We start from the raw sequence: 22,331 nt of genomic DNA, 5'->3' as shown, positions 1-22,331 counted from the left end.
CTATCTATCTATCTATCTATCTATCTCACCGCCTACGTCTGGGTGGTCTCGTGATCGCCTCCCTAGCTTGGTGTAGACCAAAATTAGCATGGGAGGGTAAGAGGGTTTGACGAATATGACTGTCTGGTTGTGACAGGAATAACGTGAAAATCCTGTCGTGTACGTCGTCAAGCCCTTTCCTCCAGATACGTGTGGCACATATCCGTATACCACGGCCCACGGTAAGCGGGTATGCGCCACCGGTGGTTGACGGTTCATATCTTCCCAGGAACGACGAGAGAGAGAGAGAGAGAGAATAAAACATTTATTTCTAACAAGTTGAGTCTCTAGTGGTTGGACCTCCTAGTCTGGAAGACCATTGGCCCTTGCAGCCGTCCGGGCTCGGTCGACCAGGACTTGTTGCTGCCGAACAGACGTTGGTAATTTAAATGCGAGAGCGCAAAGAAAAAAAATCATCGACGATTATGATAATGCCCATTGCGCATTCTGAGCGCAGCTTCGTGTTGGGGCAAGGCCAACCGTGTTTGAAGTTGTGGCTTTCCGCAAGGTATCGACTACGCCATAAATCATAATTTTTGTGAAGTAAATTGTGAAGTAGGACAGCACTCGCTACGCCATTATTCTTCTTTCTGCGGATAAGCGAAATACCCGCTATACAACTGCAAGGTATTTTGCGCACTTTGATGATGCTGCATGTGGCTCATGACGATGAAGAATTATGGCTGAGCACTTTGCAGTGGGTGGGAAGCATTAAACCACACACTCGCTGCGGAATTAGCATGGTGTGATGACTGGTTGTTATTTTACTCTTCTGCCACACTATTTATACATAGGTTAACGCGATTCCTAGCCCGACATGACGTCTGTATAGGGTCTCTTTGCAAATGAATTGCAAGCACCAGCGTGGCTCTGTTGTAGAATACTCGACTGCCACGCAGAGGGCCCAACGCAGGAAGCCTAAGAGCTGCGCTCTAAAACCGACATCGGCAGCGTTGACCCGACGTATTTAAGGAATAAAAATCAGGATCCCAGTAGCAATTGAATCCAAGCATTCTGCGTGGTATTCAGGTATTCTACCGCAGTGCCACACCACGTCTTGAAACTGCATTTGGAAAAAGACCCTATGCAGGCGTAATGTCCGTGCAGCGTCAATTATGGTTTGAGTGCTGGCTATCAAATTTTATAACAATGCAATAAACATTACATATGTACTCAGATACAGGCGTAATGCCGGGTTAATGTCAGTTGTGGTTCCAGTGTTGGCTCCAGCTTTTATAGAACTCTAATAAACATTACATTTGAATTTCGATGACCCAGCAAGCTATATTCAAGCGTTGCTCGACCCCGGAGGAATATGATAATGTATTCCTCCGAAACTGGTTGGACAAATAGCCAAAGGCTATGGGTCCGACCAGTTTTAGTATTTCTTTAGGTTTCACGCCTGCAAATAAAGAAGTGCAAATAATTGCACGTTGCGTATGATATTTACATCATCGCAACCGTAAAGCGCGCTTCGTTTCGATAATACTGATGTCTGCATTCTGAATTGAGTGTTGATGTTACATGAGACCATAAGTTACCCTTTAAACGCCAGTGTAGTCGACATGCCTGGTAAGGCCTCGACTACGCTTAAAAAAAAAACACGTTGATCCACCTCGTAACGCTTTGCTCAAAGCCAAAAATTGCAGCATAGACAACTACTCACTGACTGCTTCGCATGAAACCGATTCCCACAAGGCATGGGATCAGCCGAATTTTTTTCTATAATTTTCAGAAAAGGGACATAGCCGTTTTATACTGCTCCACAAAGACTTGAAGCAGCAATAGATGACAAAAAAAAAATGACGTATTTGTTCACTGGCAGGCACAAAAGTTGGTCAGTGTGACATGCGAAGGACTTACAAAGACGAGTGTTCTGTCATCAGGAACGAGTTTTCAATCATCGTGCATACAACATTTCTTTTTTCGAAATTCTCGGCATTAGGTTGCAGAACAATACGCGCAGGTTTCTTCAGACTTTTGCAAGCAAGATGGAAACGCGCCGGAAGTTTTAGCTGAGCTTCACGATACCGCATATGCAGGCATGCATATTCGCAGCTGTCTTTCAAGTCTTACACGCACAGCTCGCGAAGATGTTTGCAGCAATTTACTGATATTCGTTAACTGGTTTGTTTATGTCAAGGGTTCATAAGGGTCCACTTTGAATTAACGTGCCTCCTCGTCAAATTCTTCGTTCCTGAAGTGCGATCCTACTCGCTGCTCCACAGCCTATAACTGAGCAACCAGAGTACTGCTGTTCACGAATTAGATAATATTTCAGAATGTTCAACATAAGTGCTCTGAAGCTCTTGTTGCTGTATCTAGCCGTCATCGTAATCACGGGAAGCTTGATCTCTCTGCCTGACGAGGACGCCAAGAGAAGCACGGTATGTGTGGTAATCTTTATCTTGTCTCACACTTGATAATTTAGGCTTACCTAAGCGAGCTGACATGATGACGTCATTAAATTTCAATATCCAGAGTCTGCACATTTCATAAAAACTTCATTGGTGAATATTTAAAAATTAGTTGACTATTCATATCGATTTCTCAAAAGAATAGTGCCCACACTCTTCAAGTAGTCCAGCTTAAGGAATAAAATCGTGCTAAAGTTTTGTGTAATATACTGTAATGTAACGCAACGCAATTTAATGGCATAATTCTCCTGACGCATGCCAGCAGAAATATACAGTAGAATACTAGAGCACCACACGCTTGTTCTCGGTTGGTAATTGAGATGAGGTCATCTTGATCTCTTTCAGGCAGAGCTTATAGCCAGCAAGGGCTACCCCGTGGTGGAGTACGCTGTAATAACCAAGGACCACTACATCATCACGATGCAAAGGATACCAGCTGGACGGGAAGGCGTCCAGCAATGGCCGAAAGGTGGAAAGCCAGTGGCCTTCCTGATGACCGGTCTCGAATGCAGTAGCGCGGACTTCGTGGTAAACCTGCCACATCAGAGCCTTGGTAAGCTTTAGATGCGAAGCATCTTATGGCGGAGTTCAGTCCGGTGGTGGTGGTGTGCGACGTGACCACCCTTACTGCGCATGTGCAAACTCTCTTCCCGCACCTCCTCTCCCCCTTCCCCCTCTCCACTCCCCTTTCCCTTCCTCTCTCCACTCGTCCTCTCCCTTTCTCCTCTCCACCTCCCCTTTCCCCTTTCCCCCCTCTGAAACGCGGGCTTTACATGCCGAAACGCCGCTTCGCATCCCCTCATGGTCCCATTTAGCAGGAGATGGTGTGAGTTTTTTCTATATTACCTGTAACAATAACTACATAAATCAATCTTTCACATTTAAAATGTCCCTAAACCACACCGATTTCAAAGACCGAGAAAAGGTTTCTTTCTCGCCTCCACTGTATACCATTCCTTCAGGCGCTATCTCATTCTTGCTGCGTATTTCTTCATAGACAATGTCAGGACTAAGCGTTGAGCCTACCAGAATTTCGCGCTTTTCGGCCACACGCTGTTATCTCCACTTGCGCAGTCGGAATACCCACGAAACGAAGTGCAATCGGTTGATCGCGCATGTTAGACGCGTGAGACGAGGCAGAACGGGCATGCGGCTGCATGGCAAAGGAGGGTATAGGAGACAATGCACAATTAAAATATTTCGTATGTGAACCAATCGAGAGCTTATCTCCTCATGACGTCCCGTGAAGAGATTGCTGGTGTGACGAATTGTGTCGAAAAGGCGCGTGACGCCAGGAGAGCAAACGGGCTTTTTCTTTGTATTTTCAAAGGTTGTTTAGGGGCCCTTTAAGTTACCAAGTCAGTGTTGTTAGTGTTGAACTTTTGACGCGAATGGTTCGAGGATATTCGCTATGTAAAATTATCATCGTGTAAACTGAAGTTTCCTTGACAATGCACTGCCAAAGTGGATATACCCTTCCTCTTTTCAACAGAACCATTTTTACTACATTTTTTAATTGAACTTCAACGTATTCGTTCGTTAAATATTGTGTTCAAGAAACGCTGGTTATATACGCCTACATACGCTGTGGGTAAACTGTAAATAAATAAATAAATGAATAAATAAATAAATAAATAAATAAATAAATAAATAAATAAGTAAATAAGTAAATAAGTAAATAAATAAATAAATAAATAAATATCCCCGATTCCTCATACTCGCGGCGATCGCAACCGGCTAGATGGACCACGTGGAGCCGTTTTCCATGCTTCAGGTTGACGACGTGAAAGCGTTCGTCTTCAGCGAGCCCGCCATTGCTCTCATCTGTATTGTTTTTTTCGTTCCGGAAAAAGCTAATGTGCGTAGGCCCCTTTGTGTTCAGAAGCTTGACCTAGAGTCACAACAATTGGTTCATTCTTTTTGTCGTCCACAGCTGTTTCGATCTGACGGCTTTCTTCAATACGTTCTTCTAAAGCCAGCCATAGTTCCTTGAGACACTATTTCTGCCTGTGAAATGAACTCACTGTGCTTGATCAGTTAGAGATGTGCCCGAAATTGCAGGTTTTTGTGCCCTGGAACGGTGATCAAAGATTTCAGTTGATCTGACGAAGTTGGGCTCTAGGAGAAAAGACGTATAACCAACTTACTTGGAGTAATATCGGAATCTTACATAATAACTTAAAAGGTGGCCCAGATGTCTTCAAAAAAAAAAAAGAAGTAACATCGAGGACTCGGAACTCACCATAGGTACTGTAAAACGCACATGTTAAGGAATTTACAGCATTCTCGTCTGATGGACGGGCTCAATCCACGGCCGCAGTGTGACTGAGAACTTCGCGTTACGAGTGAAATAATGAAGTGAAGTTTATTTCCTTTTCATAAAGAGGAGGAAGCCAGGAGCTAAATTTTGAAAAGCTACGAAGGCCTTGGCTCCCCTGTACAGTTTGACATAAAAAATAGCAGAAAACATAAAACTATAAATACAAAATCAGGTGCACTTGCAGGTACTACATAAAGCAGATTCTATGGTTACAAGAATGAAAACAAGGTTATACAAAACACAGAGCGGAATCAATTTAATATACCTGAGATTATTTTTAAATAATTTCATTGAAACATCAAAATCAACATTGGTTGAGATTTTATTAATAACCGTAACTACTTGAAAATTTTATTTCTGTTGGCCATAGTTAGACCGGGTGGCAAAATCATTTTTAAATGCGAAGCATTTCTTAGCGAACCTTTGGCACTTTGAGCGTTTCTATCTACGTATCTATCTATCTAGCCGCCTACGTCTGGGTGCTCTCATGTTCGCCTCCTTAACTTCGTGTATACCAAAAGTGGCATGGGAGGGTAAGAAGATTTCACGAATATAACTGTCGGGTCGTGACATGAAAAACGTGACACTCCTGTCGCGTACGTCGTCAAACGCTTTCCTCCAGACACGCGTAGCACATACCCGTTTACCACGGGCCGCGGTGTACGCGCATGCGCCACCGGTGACTGACAGTTTATATCTGCCCAGGAACGGTGAGAACAGACATTGGTAATTTAAATGCGAGAGCGTTAAGAAAAACCGACACCGGCAGCGTTGACCTCACGAATGGAAAGAATCAAAATTAGGGTCCCAGCAGGAATCGAACCCAAGAATTCTGCGTGGCAATCAGGTATTCTACCGCAGAGCCACGCCAGGTCTATAAACTGGTTTGTAAAAACAGCCTATGCAGCCGGTGCAACGTCAATTGTGGTTCTGGTGCTGGCTATCTACTTTTACAAGAAAGCTATAAACACTACATACGTACTTCTACGATACAGGCGTCATGTCAGATTAACGTCTCTGGTTCCAGTGTTGGCTTCGCTTTTGTAGCAGTCTAATAAACATTACCTTTGTATTCCTATGATTCAGCAAGCGATATTGAAGTATTTCTCGACCAAAGAGGAATACATAAACGAAAGCTACCTATGATATTCACATGATTGCACTATAAAACGCACTTAGTTTTGGTAATACTGACGTATGTACTCTAACATGAGGGCTGACGTTACGTCGCACCATAAGTTACCCTTCAAACGCCAGTGTTGTCTACGTGCCTGGTAAGCCCACGATGTGCACACAGCTACTACTCTTACAAAAACACGTCGATCCACCTCGTAACGCTTGGCTCAAAGCCATAAAATACAGCATAGAAGTACTCGCTGACTGCTTCGCATGAAACCGATTCCCACAATACGTGGGATCTGCCGAATTTTTTGTAAAGTACTGTGGTTGTGCATTAAAGTATTATTTGTAACTTTCTCCTTACAGGTTTTATCTTAGCTGATCACGGCTTCGACGTGTGGCTGGGTAACGTCAGGGGCACCCAGTACTCAAGTCACGAATGGTTGAGCAAAGAAAACAAAGATTTTTGGGATTTCAGGTAAGTGAGTATTAACTTATAATTCTTCAAAAATAGGCTCAACTGAATTCTCTATGTTGTTTTGTTGAAAAGGTTATTCGTGCCGCAGGTATCTTCTAGTATGGAACCTGGTTGAAAAACACCCCCCACGTGTGCTGCTGACAATAATTATACTAGTAGTAGCAATAGTTAATGTTGATGATAACAATGTAACTAATCAGGCTAATTCACGTACGCTGAGGACAAAGGCACTTAATGAGATCTTCAAGTGCGCGTTTCGTGAATGACGTGACGTCATCGTGAGCCTACAAATTTCCTAATGTTGTTGTACAGCTTCAACCACGATTATTTCAGTCTGCGTTTCCTATCACTTCGCGCAAATTGCGTTACTCTATTGCCCAGCTCGTTCTGCATTTGTTTACGCATTTTCACGACGTTACGGTGACGTAGACACGTCATCGTGCTATCCGGTGCGAGAATTGTGCGAATCAGTGACAAAAGATGCATTTTATCAATCATTTATATATTGTCACTTAATTTATTGCTTTCTTCTATAAACACAGATGCTTCTCCCACACTGCAGCAGTAATACTGAAGCTCCATAAGGAATCAAAAACTTTCAAATAGGCACTTTCTCGATACATCTAAAAAAGCAGAGATGTTCGCCAAGAAAGACCATTTTAATGTTGTCTGTTCTGCATTTGTTTTCGCGTGTTCACGTCGTTAGGTTCCGCGGCGAACGAAAATTGGCATAATACGTCAAAAAAATTTTCCCCACGTTCGGTTTCGGGTTTTGTTAACGTTTTCACTTGTCCATCTTTCAGCATTGACGAAATGGCCGCATACGACCTGCCAGCACAATTAGACTGGGTCCTTACAACGACTCAGCAGTCCTCCCTGCAATACGTAGGGTGGTCCCAGGGATGTGGTATCTTGTTTGCCTTGCTCGCTGAAAGACCAGAGTACAACAAGAAGGTGAGAACAAAAACAATGTACCATAAATGTGACGTGTTTTACCACTGTTATCCGTTGCCGTGAAAAATAGGTTCACTATATCCTTGTTGGTAGACGTTTCTGCTTCGGTTTTCATTTAATTAAGTCTCTTCAGCAAACTTTAATTCCAAACACATCTTGTATTTCGCTGGCGTGTAGGGCTCTTAACGTTCACTTATCAAGAGGGCATTCAACGTACTGCAACAAGAGCATGAATACACAGGACGAACCGGGCCCTTACACTAAGCCTACTAATAAAATGTACTAATTATTTTGCTAACGCGTTACAGATGTGCTAGACTGAACGCATTGTGGTGCATTTAGGTTTCAGTTTTACCCTGGCGCAAATGTGTGTGCGAGGTCAGCCCCACGTGTATAGTACTAAATGTTCACATATTCCCAGGAGAGTTTGTAGTAATGCTGCCTCGCATAAAGCATTGAAAGTCACAGCAACAGTTTCGCTCTAGACAGAGCTTCGGCATCTTTAGTTTCGCTTTATACAATTCAGCTGTCACCTTTGCTGAAGCAGATATACATTAAGGGTTGGAAGGTTTATTTGCAGGCGAAATTCGGATCACTCAATTGATTGGCGTGTGCCCATAAACACACTAGACGCGCTAAATGTTTAACCATTCTGATATGCCAAAAAGTTAAATGAGTTTAGAAGGGTGTCATCCCATTGATGCGCGCTCCAAGGCAAGAGTGTCCTCGCGATTAGCACAGCCAGGAAATAAAGGTACCCTACCAGTTCAGAAGGCGGAGTCGTTCGCGTCACGTGGTACCTCCTTCACTGACAGCCAACAAACACTTTACGTGTGGCAGAACAAAGAAGCTAGTCGCACACCATGCATATACGGATAGCCGTGCTGTGTACATTAAAACTGTTTATCAGGCAGATGGACGATAAAGGGAACGCCAGAGTATGGAAATAAGTGCGCTGAGCATCCTCGAAAGATCCTCATAGCCGAGTAGATTGGTTAAAGTAACAGATTTCCTTCCCCAACAAATTGTAAGCGCACTTGCTGCCTCATGAGCAAATGAAGCCCTCGCTGCCCTCCAGGACGCTGGAACGAGGGGACACACCATTCTATGGAACTAAAATCACGAAGTGCACGTGGATCACTGCGTCTTCTAACACTTGAGAAGAGCACCGTGATATCTCTTTCTTTCCCTACACCCAACAGATTCAACTTTTCCACGCCATGGCGCCAGCAGTATTTTTGGGTCACATGACATCACCGATGAAGCGTCTGGAGCCGATATCGAAACCAATATATGTGAGTGTTTGGCTCAGTACCAAGCTTTTTATTTTTTGTTTTTTCCCGAGTGTGTGTGTGTGTGTGTGTGTGTGTGTGTGTGTGTGTGTGTGTGTGTGTGTGTGTGTGTGTGTGTGTGTGTGTGTGTGTGTGTGTGTGTGTGTGTGTGTGTGTGAGGTATACCATACGTGGGCCCCATATAGATTAGTATATATATTCGCTTTTATGTGCAGTCTAAGATTGCTGACAGTTCTCGAGGACAATTATGGTCTAGAAGCAGAGCGCCGATCTAAAGTATAGAGCAATCGAAAAACACTGCCTACAGTTAAAGAATATACTCTTTATTCACCCTTTTCGTGAGGAGTAACGCAATAACGTGGCTTGCCACAGTGACTCCGTCCAATTCTCAATTTCACCGAGGAGGGCATTGTCTACCATTTAAGTTTCTCTTACGAGTGTCAAGATATGAGTATAATTACTAAACACCTCGCACACAATTCCTTATTATTTCCGTCAACAAAGAGCTGTCTTCAACGAGGCATTGATTTGAATGACGTACCTGTTGTTTTTGTTAACGCGACGACATTTTAAATCTACGGTCATGAATGCCACATGACCTGAAAATAAAGTTTACTCCAAACAGACTCAAAACGCGGGATGAGATCTTGCATTCTCAACGCGTGAGACGAGAGAGCCGCCAAGAAAGAGGTGTACCTTGCAAAAAAAGGTCACAGTTTCGCCGCGACGGCGAAGCATTGAATGCGATAGCAACAAACTAGAATGTCACACGAACAACAGCAAGCAGCTCAGTACTTGCAACGTGCCGCTCGAGTGCAAAGAAGTGGTGAAAAGAACACACACAGGACGACCGCGAACTAACAACGGTTACAGCTCGACACTTGCAGCGCACTGCTCAAACACAAGGAAGGACACTGGAAAAGAACGCACAGGTACACACAGGACGAGCGCGAACTAACTGTTGCGGTTGTTACTTCTTCGTGTTTGAGCATGCAGCGCGCTACAACCCAACGCTCTTAAGTCTTCTTTTTCTTTAAAAGTGAACGGTGTCGTTGCTCCTGAGGCTGGGAAGTCCACGTCTGTTGTGTTTGCTCTGCCTGCGCTTCCTTACTTGCGTGGGAACAAGGGGTCCAAAGTCCGGTATGGGGGTCCACGGGCGTCTTCCTTGCAGCAGCTCCGCTGGTGATCGCCCATCCTCCAGTGGACTTGTTCTGTAATTCAGGACGCCAAGCCAAAAGTTCTCATTCGCCGCTTTTGTCTTTTTCAAGATGCGCTTAATTATCTGTACACCTTTCTCGGCAAGGCCGTTTGACTGAGGGTACTCTGGACTGGATGTGATGTGCTTGAAATCGAATTGCTGAGCAAATAACCTGAACTCACTACTGGCAAACTGGGGCCCATTGTCTGTGCAAACTTCGATTGGTATGCCATAACGGGAAAATATGGCTCCCAATTTTTCTATCACGGAACTGGCTGTTGTACTGGGTAATAGTTCAACTTCCGGGAAGTTCGACATTGAGTCATAGACACAGAGATAATGCTGGCAACCATACTGAAACAAGTCGACACCCACGCGATACCAAGCTTGTGTCGGTGTTGGACGCATGATTAGTGGTTCTGGCGGCTGCTTATAAGCATAAGTCTGGCATACTGAACACTTGCGAACTAGGCTTTCTATATCAGAATTTAGATTGGGCCAGTATACCAACTGCCTTGCTCTGGCTTTGCATTTTCCAATGCCGAGATGCCCTGCATGAACGCGCTTTAATATGTCCAATTGCATGCTACTTGGCACCACGACCTTCGTTCCTTTTAGAAGGATCCCTTTGACCACTGAGAGTTCGGAAGCAACTGCCTTCAGCGGACCTTCCACAGCACACCCATTCGCGAGATTGTGAAGTACCTGCTGAAGGTATAAGTCACGTTCCGTCTCACTTGCAAGCCTTGAAATGGTTTTTTTCACTCACGAGTGCCGATACTACTGTGACTCCATGAACTTCGACGTCACTTGTGGGAGAGGCAGCGCCGTCTTCAGAAGCAGGTGCCCGGGAAAGCATGTCGGCCACAACCATCTGTTTACCGGGAACAAAAGTCAAGGTGTAATCATATTTCAATAACCACAAAAAGAAACGCTGTACTCTTGGCGGCATGTAAGCAATGGCCTTTTTTGATATGTCAAGCAGTGGGCGATGGTCGCTTTCAAGAATGAAAGGATGACCGTATACGAAGTGATAAAACTTTTCGCATCCAAAAACTAACGCCAGAGATTCTTTTTCTATTTGTGAATAACGTTGTTCGTATTCGTTAAGAGCTCTTGAAGCGTAAGCCACAGGTCTCCAGGCGCTCCCGTGACGTTGCATCAGCGCCGAACCGACGCCGTACTGCGAAGCATCTGCCGTTATTTTCGTTTCTCTGCCTGGTTCGAAAATTGCTAGAAGTGGCGATTCGCTAAGCTCTCTGCATATAGCCTGCCAGTCGTTCTCATGATTCGGTGTCCAGTCAAAAACATCATGCTTCAACAGCGAACGCAAAGTAGAAGTGCGCTGGGATAGTGACGGCACATATTTGCAAAAGTAGTTGACGACGCCTAAGAGCCTCTGTACCGCTTGTTTGTCTTGTGGTGCCGGCATTTTCAGCAGAGCTTCGACCAAAGCAGGGTCAGGGCGTATGCCCCTGCTGCTGATAATGTCACCAAGAAACAAAACTTCTTCAACGCCGCACAAGCACTTTGACGCGTTGAATGTCAGTCCTGCTTTTGCTGCTGCTAGTTGTGCGCTTTTGAGCCTGTCATCGTGTTCTTTCCGGGTAGCACCCCAAATGAGCACGTCGTCGACATATACACGCACGCCAGGCAAACCATCAAATACCTCGTTGAGCGCTTTTTGAAAAACTTCGCTTGCCGATGAAATGCCAAAAGGCAGTCGAAGAAACCGATAACGACCAAAAGGAGTTGCGAAGGTGCATATTTTGGAAGATTGCACGTCCAGTGGTATCTGATGAAATCCGGCGTTAGCCCCGTCAAGCCGAGAAAACATCTTCGCTCCTGCCAGCTCTGCTTCTATGTCTTCTCGGCGCGGCATCTGATAATGTTCTCTCTTAAGGCATTCATTAATTTTTCTCGGGTCCATGCATACCCGCAACCTGCTGTCCTTTTTAAGCACGATGACCAGTGGGCTTACCCAGTCTGTCGGGCTGCTGACTTTTTGAATGATGCCTTCCGCTTCCATTCGCTGTAGTTCCGCGCGCAGAGGTTCTCGCATCGCCAAAGACACTCGTCTGGCTGGCTGGAAGACGGGCACAGCACCCTCGCGAAGGGTGATCCTGTACTCGCGCTGTACACGGCCTGCTCCTTGAAACAGCTGCGGAAATCCATCGACGATTGCGGAGGGGCTGTTGTTTGTTACGGCATCAACGTTCCGTTTGATCAGCCCCAGGTCCTCCGCGGCTTTCAGACCCAGGAGGGCGCCGTGGTCTTTCTTAATCACGAAGAAGTCTGTGCAGACGCTCCGGTCACCAATGGTTACGTGCGACGAAAATGTGCCGAGCTGTTTGATGACGCAGCCGCTATACGATCGTAGAACCGCGTTGCTTGCTTTCACTGGGCCGGCTTGCATTTTTCTGAAAAGCGACAGCGGCATCAAGTTTGCTTGGGACCCTGTGTCGATCTTGAAGTAGATGTCCTTGCCTGCAATATTTGCTTTCATGATCCAGTCCCGGTCAATGCTAATGTTTCCGATGGTGACGTCCAAAACATCAAAGTCGTCGTTTTGGTATGGCGTCTTCCTCTCGTCCTTTACCTCGCAGATGGCTCCGCTTGATTGGCAGCATGACGCAAAGTGGTTACGCCCCTTGCACAAGTAGCAAGTTTTCCCGTAGGCTGGACAGCGCCGCGCGGCATGGGACCGGCTGCAGCGGGAACATTTGAAGCTTCTGCTCGACAATGCTGCAAGGACGTGAAGCTCTCCGTCAGTCTTCCGCCACAGCGAGTTCTCACGTGCTGATGTTTCCGCCGCCTTGCATAAAGCCACGGCTTTGTCCAACGCAAGGCCCTTGTCCCTGAGCAACTTCTCCCGTAGCTTCGGCGAGTATGTACCGAACACAATTTGGTCGCGCACCATCTCGTCCATCATTGTTCCATACTTGCAAAACTGCGCCTGCTTCTTCAATGCGCGGAGGAACTGTTCGAAGGGTTCAGCTTCGCTCTGTAGTCGAGACCGGAAGACGTAACGCTCATGAATTGTGTTCTCTTGCTCGACGTAGTATTTCTCGAGCTTGGCCACCACCGTGCCATAGTCCTGCTTGTCCTAGCCTTCATCGAACGTAAGGTTGTTGTACACTTCAAGCGCCTCGTCACCAGCCACGCTGAAGAAAAGGGCCGTTTTTGCTGCCTCTGACCTCGGTTTTTCAGTGCACTCCGTGGCTGCCAAAAAGAAATCAAATTTTTGCTGGAAGAGCTTCCACGTTCTTCCCCCGTTGGTTGAGAGGCCCAGAGGCTCCGGTGGCTTGATGTACTCCATGCTTGCGGTGTCTGGAAAGCTGTGGTGTAGGCACTTGTTACGGTGCTTCCTTCACCGTCGAGCAGGCAATGCTCCAGTTCCGCACTTCTGACACCATGTATCAGCCGGGCCACGTTCAATGAAACCAACACGCATGTCAGGACAGTAGTGAACGCCTGTGTTTATTGTAGTCAGTCTTTTATACCAAACGAGGAAAAGGCGGAGGGGTTTAGTAGATAGTAAAGAAGGGCACGTGTAGTTCAACAAAGATAGGTAGCTTGCGCTCATGGGCCCGATACGATACAGCATTCACCGCTTATGCTCTGGCACATGCTGACTGCGTGCATTCGAACGCACTGCGTACCACGAGCGAGTAGACAAACACGAATGCGCGAGCCGCCAATCACAGCACGCGCGCGCACGCGGAAAAAAAAAAAACAAGGCGCGCCACGCACGTGGTAAAAAAAAAGAAAGAAAGAAAAATAAACGCGCCTCGCGCAATAAAAAAAAATCACAGCTTCGCCGCAAGGGCGAAGCAATGAATGCGATAGCAAGAAACTAATGCTATACGAAGTGAGGCTCGCCAGTGGATACTCTCAGTTTGAACAGCGCTCCTGTTACAAAGGCGGCCGAAGCAGCGAAGGAAACTAGCGTGCTTCAAGTGTCGAGCTGTGACACTTGATAGTTCGCGCTCATCTTCTGTTTGTTCGTTTAGCGGCGTCGTTTAGCGGCGCTCCGTAACATGAGCGCGGACGTCACGGTTAAAGCTTGAAAAATCCCTCTTGCCCTCACCACGAGAAAACCGCGCGAGCAGACAGCGGAAGGCCAAGGTTCTCCTTGCGCAAGTATAAGAAGAAGCGAGCGAGCTCGCCGACGACCTTTAAATGCGCTCGTCGCGCTCCTAGCGCCATCTCGCTGGTAATGAAGAAGCGCTTATGAGCGCCGGCCATCTCTGAGTTCGTCCAGCGGCAAAGGGTGTGTACATAACGCTCGCCGTTAGCTATGCGGAGGACCTGCGTTCCGTGGCGTAGTGGCTAGCGCCACTCGCTGCGGAGCAAGAGGTCCCTGGTTCGATTCCGCGCTTCGGAAGAATTTTTCTTAATTATTTTTCTTTGGGGCTTTTATATATATATATACATACTTATACATATACGGTGCATGACGGCGACGGGGACGGACATTTTCCAGCCGATACTGTCCATATAATTGCTATCGCAATAAAAAAAGAACGGCGCGTGGCATGGGAGGGCGAAAAGAAGCGAGCGCGCAAACAAACAAACAAGAAAAAACGAAAAAAAAGAAAAACCGGCGCGCGGCGTGGAAGAGAAAGGTGGCTTAGAGTCACTGTATATGCTACCTTAGCATATACAGTAACACTAAACGTCAGTGCGCCTGTGCGCCCCCTGGTTTGAACTGATTGGCTCTCGCTCAGCGAGCGACTTGAAACTGAATTAGAATCATTGTATATGCCACCTTTAGGTAGCAGAGTTGCGCGTAGGTCCGGCTAGCAACCACAGCTATGCGGTAAAGTCGCATTTCGTTTTTGCAGGCGACATGCCTACCGTGTCGCCGATTAACCCGTCTGACGTGTCGAAGACCGGCGATAAACATGGACTGTCGATGGCTAGTATTAATTTAGTTCGCTGCAGCGGCGGCGTCAAGAAATAAAAAAAAAAATGGCCCAAGCGGCAGCTTCTCCGCAATGCATGGTTGCTAGCGGCGTTGGAAGACAGATGCGCAACTCTGCTACCTAAAGGTCGCATACACAGTAACTCCAAGGGGGCTAGAAGAAGCTAGCGGCTGTTGCTACTGTTGCCCTGACGACGTAAGCTACGTAATCGTTACGTAAACGCCGCGATAGTTCGGCCCCCGACCAGAAGGGCCATAACTTAATGGGACTCTTGGCGCTCTTTGCGAATAGCAAAGCCTTAACTTACCTGACACCCTCGTTGTAAATATTTCTATCAGGTTCACTTGCGCATTTCATTTTTTTTATATTCTTTCTTTTTATTATTATTTCCTCCCCTTTCTTCTTTAATCTGTCAGTCACATTCCCCATCCCTACACAGAGCAGCATACCAGGGCTATAGTGACGCCGGCAAAAATCTGTTTTAAATGCGAATGCATTTCTTAGTCGGGCTATGTGAAGCATCCGGCGTTGTCCGCGCGCCTCTCCACTCTCACTCCCTCTCCCATAGCAACAGCTGTGGGCGCGCACGCTTATCCTCGCCCCTAGCACCAGGAGCAGGTGGTGCGGGCGGAGTAGCGGAGAGTGAGTGGAGAGGAGGAGCACGCTCTGGCGTGTGAGGGCGCTCGCATCCGAGCTCACCCTCCAGCGTGTGTGGAGAGAGCGTAGGAGAGAGCAGGTGCAGTGCTTCGCCGCTCCTTCTCTCGCCGTTCGCTCTCTCTCCTCCCTGCGCCACCGCCTCAATGCAGTGCGTTTGAAACGCGTTTGTAGCGTTTGTGCTGCCTTGGCACAGCCTGAAAACAGCGCGTTCTAAACGCGTTGAGGAGGAGGAGAGGTTGAGGAAAGGAAAAGGCGCAACTTCTGCAACCCTAATTGGGAGCACGGATCAGCGCCTGAAACGCGTTTGTGCTGCATTGAAGGCGGTGGCAACATCCCTGAGGTGATTACGAACGCACGTAGGAAGCGTTCGTTGAAAGAGGCGCCCAAAAGGGAGACACTTGAGCGCGTCGATTTGTCCAGCTTTACGCCATTAAAATTACTACGCCGTGTACTCTCGGCGCAAGAAATGCATTCGCATTTCCTCACGATTCCCTTCGGGGAGGTGGGGTCATTTTTTTTCTAATAAAGAGTCTCTCTCTCTTGCGCTAGCGTCGGCGGGGCATATGAATTTCACAAACCAATGGGAGGTATACGAAAAAAAACACCTCCCTGACAGAAGCCTTAGCGAGTAGCACGCACATTTTCAACCCTTTTCTCCATATGTCGGGCGAAATATTTCAAATATTTTTTCTAAGCTACATACAACATTATAAGGGTCAGTCCCTGAGGTTCACTAAGAAATGCGTCGCACTTGAAAAGGGAGGCGATTGGATTGTAAGAACTTTAGTTACGTCCTGCAGGACGCGCTTAGCGGGCGTCTCCCGCGTGTAGGGGCCGACAGAGAATACCCGGCGGCCGTTTCGCGGGCCTGCTGGTCAGCGAGAAGCCGAGCTTCTGAGGGACGTCTCCCACTTGTCTGAGGCAGAGCCGGGGTGAGCTGAAAGCAACATTTCCTCTCCTATGGAACGTACGACTGGATGGTTCCGGTTGCTATCAATGGAGCCAAATACAAATAGCGGCGCTAGCTACATGTCACAATAAACAAACGACAAGATTGCTCTGCTCACGCCCACGGCTCTGCAATCAAATGCAGTACGAATGTTGGTAATAATCGAATTGGTAGTTAAGCGACGATAGAATGCTTCATCTTCGGGGTCGACTCTTTAAGCTAATTCTCTTGATACGAGCTTTCTTTGTAGAATAGAGACAGGAAATGTTCGTTTAATATTAGACTTAAAGCTATTATGAAGGAAGCTGCGTGAGTGGAATTTCACTCAGTGGCATGAGTGACGTTTACTTGTGCCGTGCCGACATTAGAGGCTTTTATCAAGGCCACTTGTGACAAATTGTCGTAATCGCTGTCGTTGCCGGCAATCCACCTTTTTCACGGCGCATGCGCACTCCCCAAGCGGAAAACTCGCGAAACCTCTCCCCATCTGGGAGGCTTTGCTTCTGGCAATACCGGTTCTCCCGGCCCCCAACAAACCTCTACCAAAACGGCAGAGGACAGCACAGGAAAATGAAAGATGCCGATTGAAGATCATTGGTAAATGCCTTCGCTTTGCAGGGGACACAAATATAGGCTGCAAGCTGTAGATATAGATGTAATAATATCTGGGGTTTAACGTCCCAAAACCACGATATGATTATGAGATACGCCGTAGTGGAGGGCTCCGGAAATTTCGACCACCTGGGGTTCTTTAACGTGTGCCTAAATCTAAGTACACGGGCCTCAAACATTTTCGCCTCCATCGAAAATGCAGCCGCCGCGGCCGGGATTCGATCCCGCGACCTTCGGTAGACGTAGGTGTAGACGTATATCCTCGAATGGTTGGCTCGCACCCACCCTGGGGGATTGGCCATGGATCGGTAGCACTGATAAAATATTCAAAATATAGGAAAGAAAATTACTTCTTTTTCTTTTTTGGTTTGATAAGAATGTTTTTTACTAGAAATAATGTCTCATTTTGACAAAGTATATCGGGGTGGAATTGGTTCTTTGAGTACAATAATTAATAATAAAAAGTCACAGTTTCGCCGCGAGGGCGAAGCAATGAATGCGATAGCAAGAAATTGGAATGTCACACGAAGAACGAGGAGAAGCTCGATACTTGCAGCGCCTGTCACAGTTACGTCTTTGTGCTTGAGCAACGTCCCGCAAGTGTCCACAATGGAGAATCAGATGCTCTTAGATATTTCTTCTAGGAGCTGGCTCGCCAGGTTCTTAAGCTGGGGCGAAGTCCCGCGCCGTAACCTGCATCCATCCATGCAAAGCGTCGTGGAACGTTAAGAGCAACGCTACGCGCGTCGTGTCTTCCCTCTAACCTGGCCGGTAATTCTCAGAGGGCGAGCGTGGAACGCGGTCGACAGCCAGGCGAGCGTCGGACAGCTATCTTTAGGGCCACTTTGTCTTGCGCGTCTCGAAGGCAGTTTACAAATTGAAAGAAAATTAGGAGCGTTGCGTCTGCAAGTGTCGACAATGGAGAATGGGACGCTCTTAGATATTTCTTGTACATATACTTCATCAGTGTGTATATAATTGTAAATTGTGTATTTAGTTAATCAAAATTGTAAATTAATAAAATATTGTGTATATATGTATATATAACAACGTGTGTCACGTCTTCATATCATGGTAGAGGACTTGTACGGACGATTCATGGGTTTTCCCGATCTTCTCCGAGCAAGCTCCTCAATCATCATTCACTTCGTGGATATGGCGCGTTTTTTTCTTTTAAACTGCGGCGCGTGGAGTAACCCCGTGCGTTTCTTGCCACACGGGGGCGTCTGAATTAAGGTGTGCCTGAAGTCCCTTTAGATGCCCGGTGTCCTTTGTTTATTTCTTCTTCCACATCACTAGTGGGTACAGAAAAGGGTCATTTTGTCGTGCGCGTCTCAAGGGCAGTTTTCAAATTGAAAGAAAATTAGGAGCGTTGCGTCTGCAAGTGTCGACAATGGAGAATCAGCTGCTCTTAGATATTTCTTTTTTCTTTTAAATTGCGGCGCGTGGAGTGACCCCCTGCGTTTCTTGCCACACGGGGGCGTCTGATGCAAGGTGTGCGGTGGTCTTTTTTTTTTTTTCCACATCACGAGTGGGTACAGGAAAGGGCCACTTTTTTTTTTATTTACGACATAGACTTGCCCTTAACGCATAATATTTGTTGGGTATATTTGTGTTAAATGTGCGCCACTTTATCGTGTGCGTCTCAAGGGCAGTTTACAATTTGAAAGGAAATTAGGAGCGTTGCGTGATAGAAAACACGCTCAAGTTCCTCCGAGATTTGCTTACCACCAGCGGTAAATGGTGTATATAAATAGCTTTGCCGTTATTTCGCCGGAGCATGCATTGGGCATGGTTGAGTTGTCTAATGCAGCGGACTGGGGAGCGAGTGGTCGATTGTAGATGTAGATGTAGATGTAGATCTTGAACTGCTGGCTCACACCCACTCAGGGGGATTGGCCAAGAATCGGGTAGCTTAGAAAAAAAATCCTCTGTCGGATCCTTTGGTTTTTTTTTTCTTCTGCTTTATTTTGTGCGTCTTTATATATACATACATATACATATCCGGGGCATGACGGCGACGGCACCGGCAAAAATCAGCCGAGAGTGTCCATATAAATGCTATCGCAATAAAATTTAAATTTAGCTCCTTTTATTGAGCACTCTCAAAACCAAATAACACGCACGGTGCTGTGAAATGAAGTACTATGTTGCAAGCACGATGCTAAGCGGGCACCTTGGCTTATACGCTTCTAGACTTAATAAATACGCACGTTTGTTTTCTTTCCTTTCAGGAAGTCGGTGAATTTGTTCTCGGGGGATCTTTGCTGGGAAAGCATCTTAATTTCATCCAAGTAATGAAACAACTCTCGTGCAACCCAGTTATACCGAGCATTTCCTGCACGGCGGCTTTCCTTTTCGTCAACAGAGGCTACCCTATTGACATAAACATGGTAACGTTAAAATTTATCAGCCAAGGTTTTTAAAGTATATTCCGTATTACCTTTCTCAGCCAGTAATAATATCCTGCCCTTTGGCTTCTCTACAGACGAGGCTGCCTGTGTACATGGGCAATACCCCATCGGGAACATCGATGCGAAATCTGCTTCATTACGCTCAGGTAAGCTGGGTTGCTTGTGCGCCAAAGCACGAGCTCTGTTATTATTATTCGTTTTGTCTTGATATCATACATAATCTAGAGGGACGTGGGAAGGAAACAGTAATCCCACAAGTGAGAATGTGAGAGCAGCCAACAAAGAACAAAATAAAATGCGACCAGAGGAAATCCTTAATTTAATCCAGTAATTTTCTCACCGCAATACATACGTTCATAGAAACACTGCATCCCGTATTTTCAGTGCACTGGCAACACGCTTCTAAACGTACTACGCATCGCCTGTCCTGCTCATCTTTTTTATGCTACATCTTTATGCATCTTTTTTCTGCAATTATTTCTTGTTTTTGTGACCGCCTGGCTTGACCATATTTTTCGTACACAATACTTCAAAGCTTAGAAAGTTGTCTAAACGACTGACATTTGCATGTTCAATCACGCTTTGGTTTCATTATTTGTTGCAGCTCACGAAGTCAAAGAGGTTTCAAAAATTTGACTGGGGAGCGAAAAAGAACTGGCAAGTGTACAAGAAGGTACGTACTGCCGTGATAGATCGTTTTTTGAACTCTTGAAAATTCCAGCTTGAAGAAAACTTCAATTTATTTGCGCACTAATGACAGTCAGACTAAACTCCCTCTTGTACGAGCTTTGACATCGAAATTAATGCCGAAAATTCGTTTTCTTTTATTAATTTTTAGCCTTATGAATAACGGCTGAGATACACCAGTCGGAGTGAGTGAGTCAAAACATATTAAAATAAATACGACGCTTTTTCAACACTAACACTCATTCAAGGAAATTCCCGCAGCGTTTTCCTGCGCTTTCGCGAATTTCAATGGTTGTGACATAAAGAACGCGTGGTAGCATTTCCCCACTATTCTTTACTTCCGCTGCCGAATTCCTCCTATGAAAGAGCAAGGCTATTATTCAGCGCGAAAACCCCTCTCTGCATATGGCCGCTGGTCTGTTTTCTTACCAAACGTGTTAGATGACTAATTGAAGCAAACAATGTTTCTAAGAAGCATTCTACTTGCTTTAATTTTTCACTCAAACTTCGTATAAAAGATTCTAGCATATCAGCCACTAGCAACCCGCAAATACTGGGTACAGGTTGAACATTTAACATGTATTATTTAATACTTGTACCTTAGAAAACGTCACGTAGCGTCTCAGAATCTGTGCGATTCAAGAAAGGTAAACTTGTGCGTTTGTTCAATTAGTTACTTCCAGAGAAATTAACGTTGGATGTTGCTGCGTCACTACACTATCCCAGAGCAATTAACAAAAGAACAAAAAGAAATAAAGCCAGGTGAGAAAATAGTGCGCTAACACATCACGAACTATAATGTAACGTAAGTACGTACACCCACGCTGTGCGGAATGAATGACAAAAAAAAAAGCCTGCGAGAAAAGAAAATGTAAGCAGCTAGTAATCAGCAGCTGAATTTTAAAAAAGAACGTCTCGTTCGAAAAAGGAAAATGACTTTGCAGGCCACATTCACTAATATTTACAGCATCAGGATATGCTGCATTTTTTACGAGCAACTTTATAGAAGGATTGTCTCTCTCTCTCTCTCTTTGCCTTTTAACCACTCGCTACTCTTCTGCAAATATTTAGAATTAAACTTTGCGATAATTTCTAACAGAGGGTCCCTTTTTCAGTATTTATACTCTGAGACCCTTCGCTATATACATGTAATATGTAATTGATGTATATGTAATCAATAAACTGAAACTGTTAATGCAGACTCGGAAGGGATCGCGTGAATCAGTTTAGCGGACACTACATGACAAACTCCCGTGTTCTATAGTATTTGTTGCGGAATGATACTGCTGAGTCATGACAGCTCGCGAATGGGTGTACAGAGTCTACGGTGTCAAGCGTTTTCCTATGGCCATATAAACTATGACGCCTACCGTAATTTTCTCCGGTGATTTCCTGTAGCCTATGCCACCTTCCTGTCTGAAATCGGGCTGTCACTTAGGATGTTTTTGTATTTTATTACAGCTACTGCCACCGAAGTACAACTTGAAAAAGGTCACAGCGCCAGTGGCCATCTACTGGGGCGACGGAGATGTGTTCGTCACCCCTCGTGACGTAGCTCGGCTCGCGAGAATCCTGCCCAATGTTGTGCTCAATTACAAGGTGCCCTTGCACGGATTTACACACTTCGACGTCACGTGGAGTATTACAGCCTGGAAGCACCTCTACAAAAAGATTTTGGAAATGATGATAAAGTACACTCATTTGACGCTTCCCGGGCACTCTGTGGCCGAAAAATCGAACGGGTGAAATAAAAAAAAAAACGCTATGCACTTACACTATCCTTAGCAAATTTTTCATTATATTTTTCAAGCCATGCGGAATATTTTTCTTTTAACTAGTCGCAGATTTAGAACGCCGTGTGAGTGAAGCTACGTGGAGTATTGTGCTAACATGCAGTCACTGTAGCTGCTCCGAACTCTGAGCAAAGCATTTTCTTTCTCTTTTTATTTTCTTCATCAGCGAACTACTGGGTCTATTCGACATGCAAAATGCGGCAGGTTTAGAGACCGCCATGTGACCAAACAAAAAAAAAGGCAAAAAAAATGATAGTTATGCGGCTGCCGCTGTATTACTGTGGGATATAATGGCTAGGCAAAAGAAAATTAGTCTAAACTAAAATCCAGGAATAATTGGTGAAAAAGTGCAGTCCAATACAAAGTACTGTCACGTGGTCGTAACGTTGACGAAGGCAGCAGTCGCTGTGCTTTGTGCCCGGAAAATGAAAAGCCAATGTACAAGCGATTCACGCTGTACACTGATAGCGGCGA

The 22,331-nt window shown here is 45.7% G+C and overlaps 1 protein-coding gene across 1 annotated transcript; it reads left to right on the top strand.

Annotated features, from left to right (window-relative positions):
- Positions 1-1,997: 1,997 nt before the first annotated feature.
- Positions 1,998-21,839, top strand: LOC119396444 (gastric triacylglycerol lipase). Its single transcript, XM_037663659.2, has 9 exons — positions 1,998-2,426; positions 2,802-3,009; positions 6,262-6,373; positions 7,177-7,327; positions 8,530-8,622; positions 19,198-19,356; positions 19,452-19,523; positions 19,982-20,050; positions 21,526-21,839. The coding sequence occupies exons 1-9, from the start codon at positions 2,322-2,324 to the stop codon at positions 21,808-21,810; spliced, it is 1,254 nt and encodes a 417-aa protein (XP_037519587.1). The 5' UTR covers positions 1,998-2,321; the 3' UTR covers positions 21,811-21,839.
- Positions 21,840-22,331: the final 492 nt, after the last annotated feature.

The sequence above is a fragment of the Rhipicephalus sanguineus genome, chromosome 6 (genome assembly GCF_013339695.2).
Source record: "Rhipicephalus sanguineus isolate Rsan-2018 chromosome 6, BIME_Rsan_1.4, whole genome shotgun sequence".
Classification (NCBI taxonomy): Eukaryota; Metazoa; Arthropoda; class Arachnida; order Ixodida; family Ixodidae; genus Rhipicephalus; species Rhipicephalus sanguineus.
Note: the sequence above shows the minus strand (reverse complement) of the source record. Positions and strands in the feature narration are given on the sequence as shown.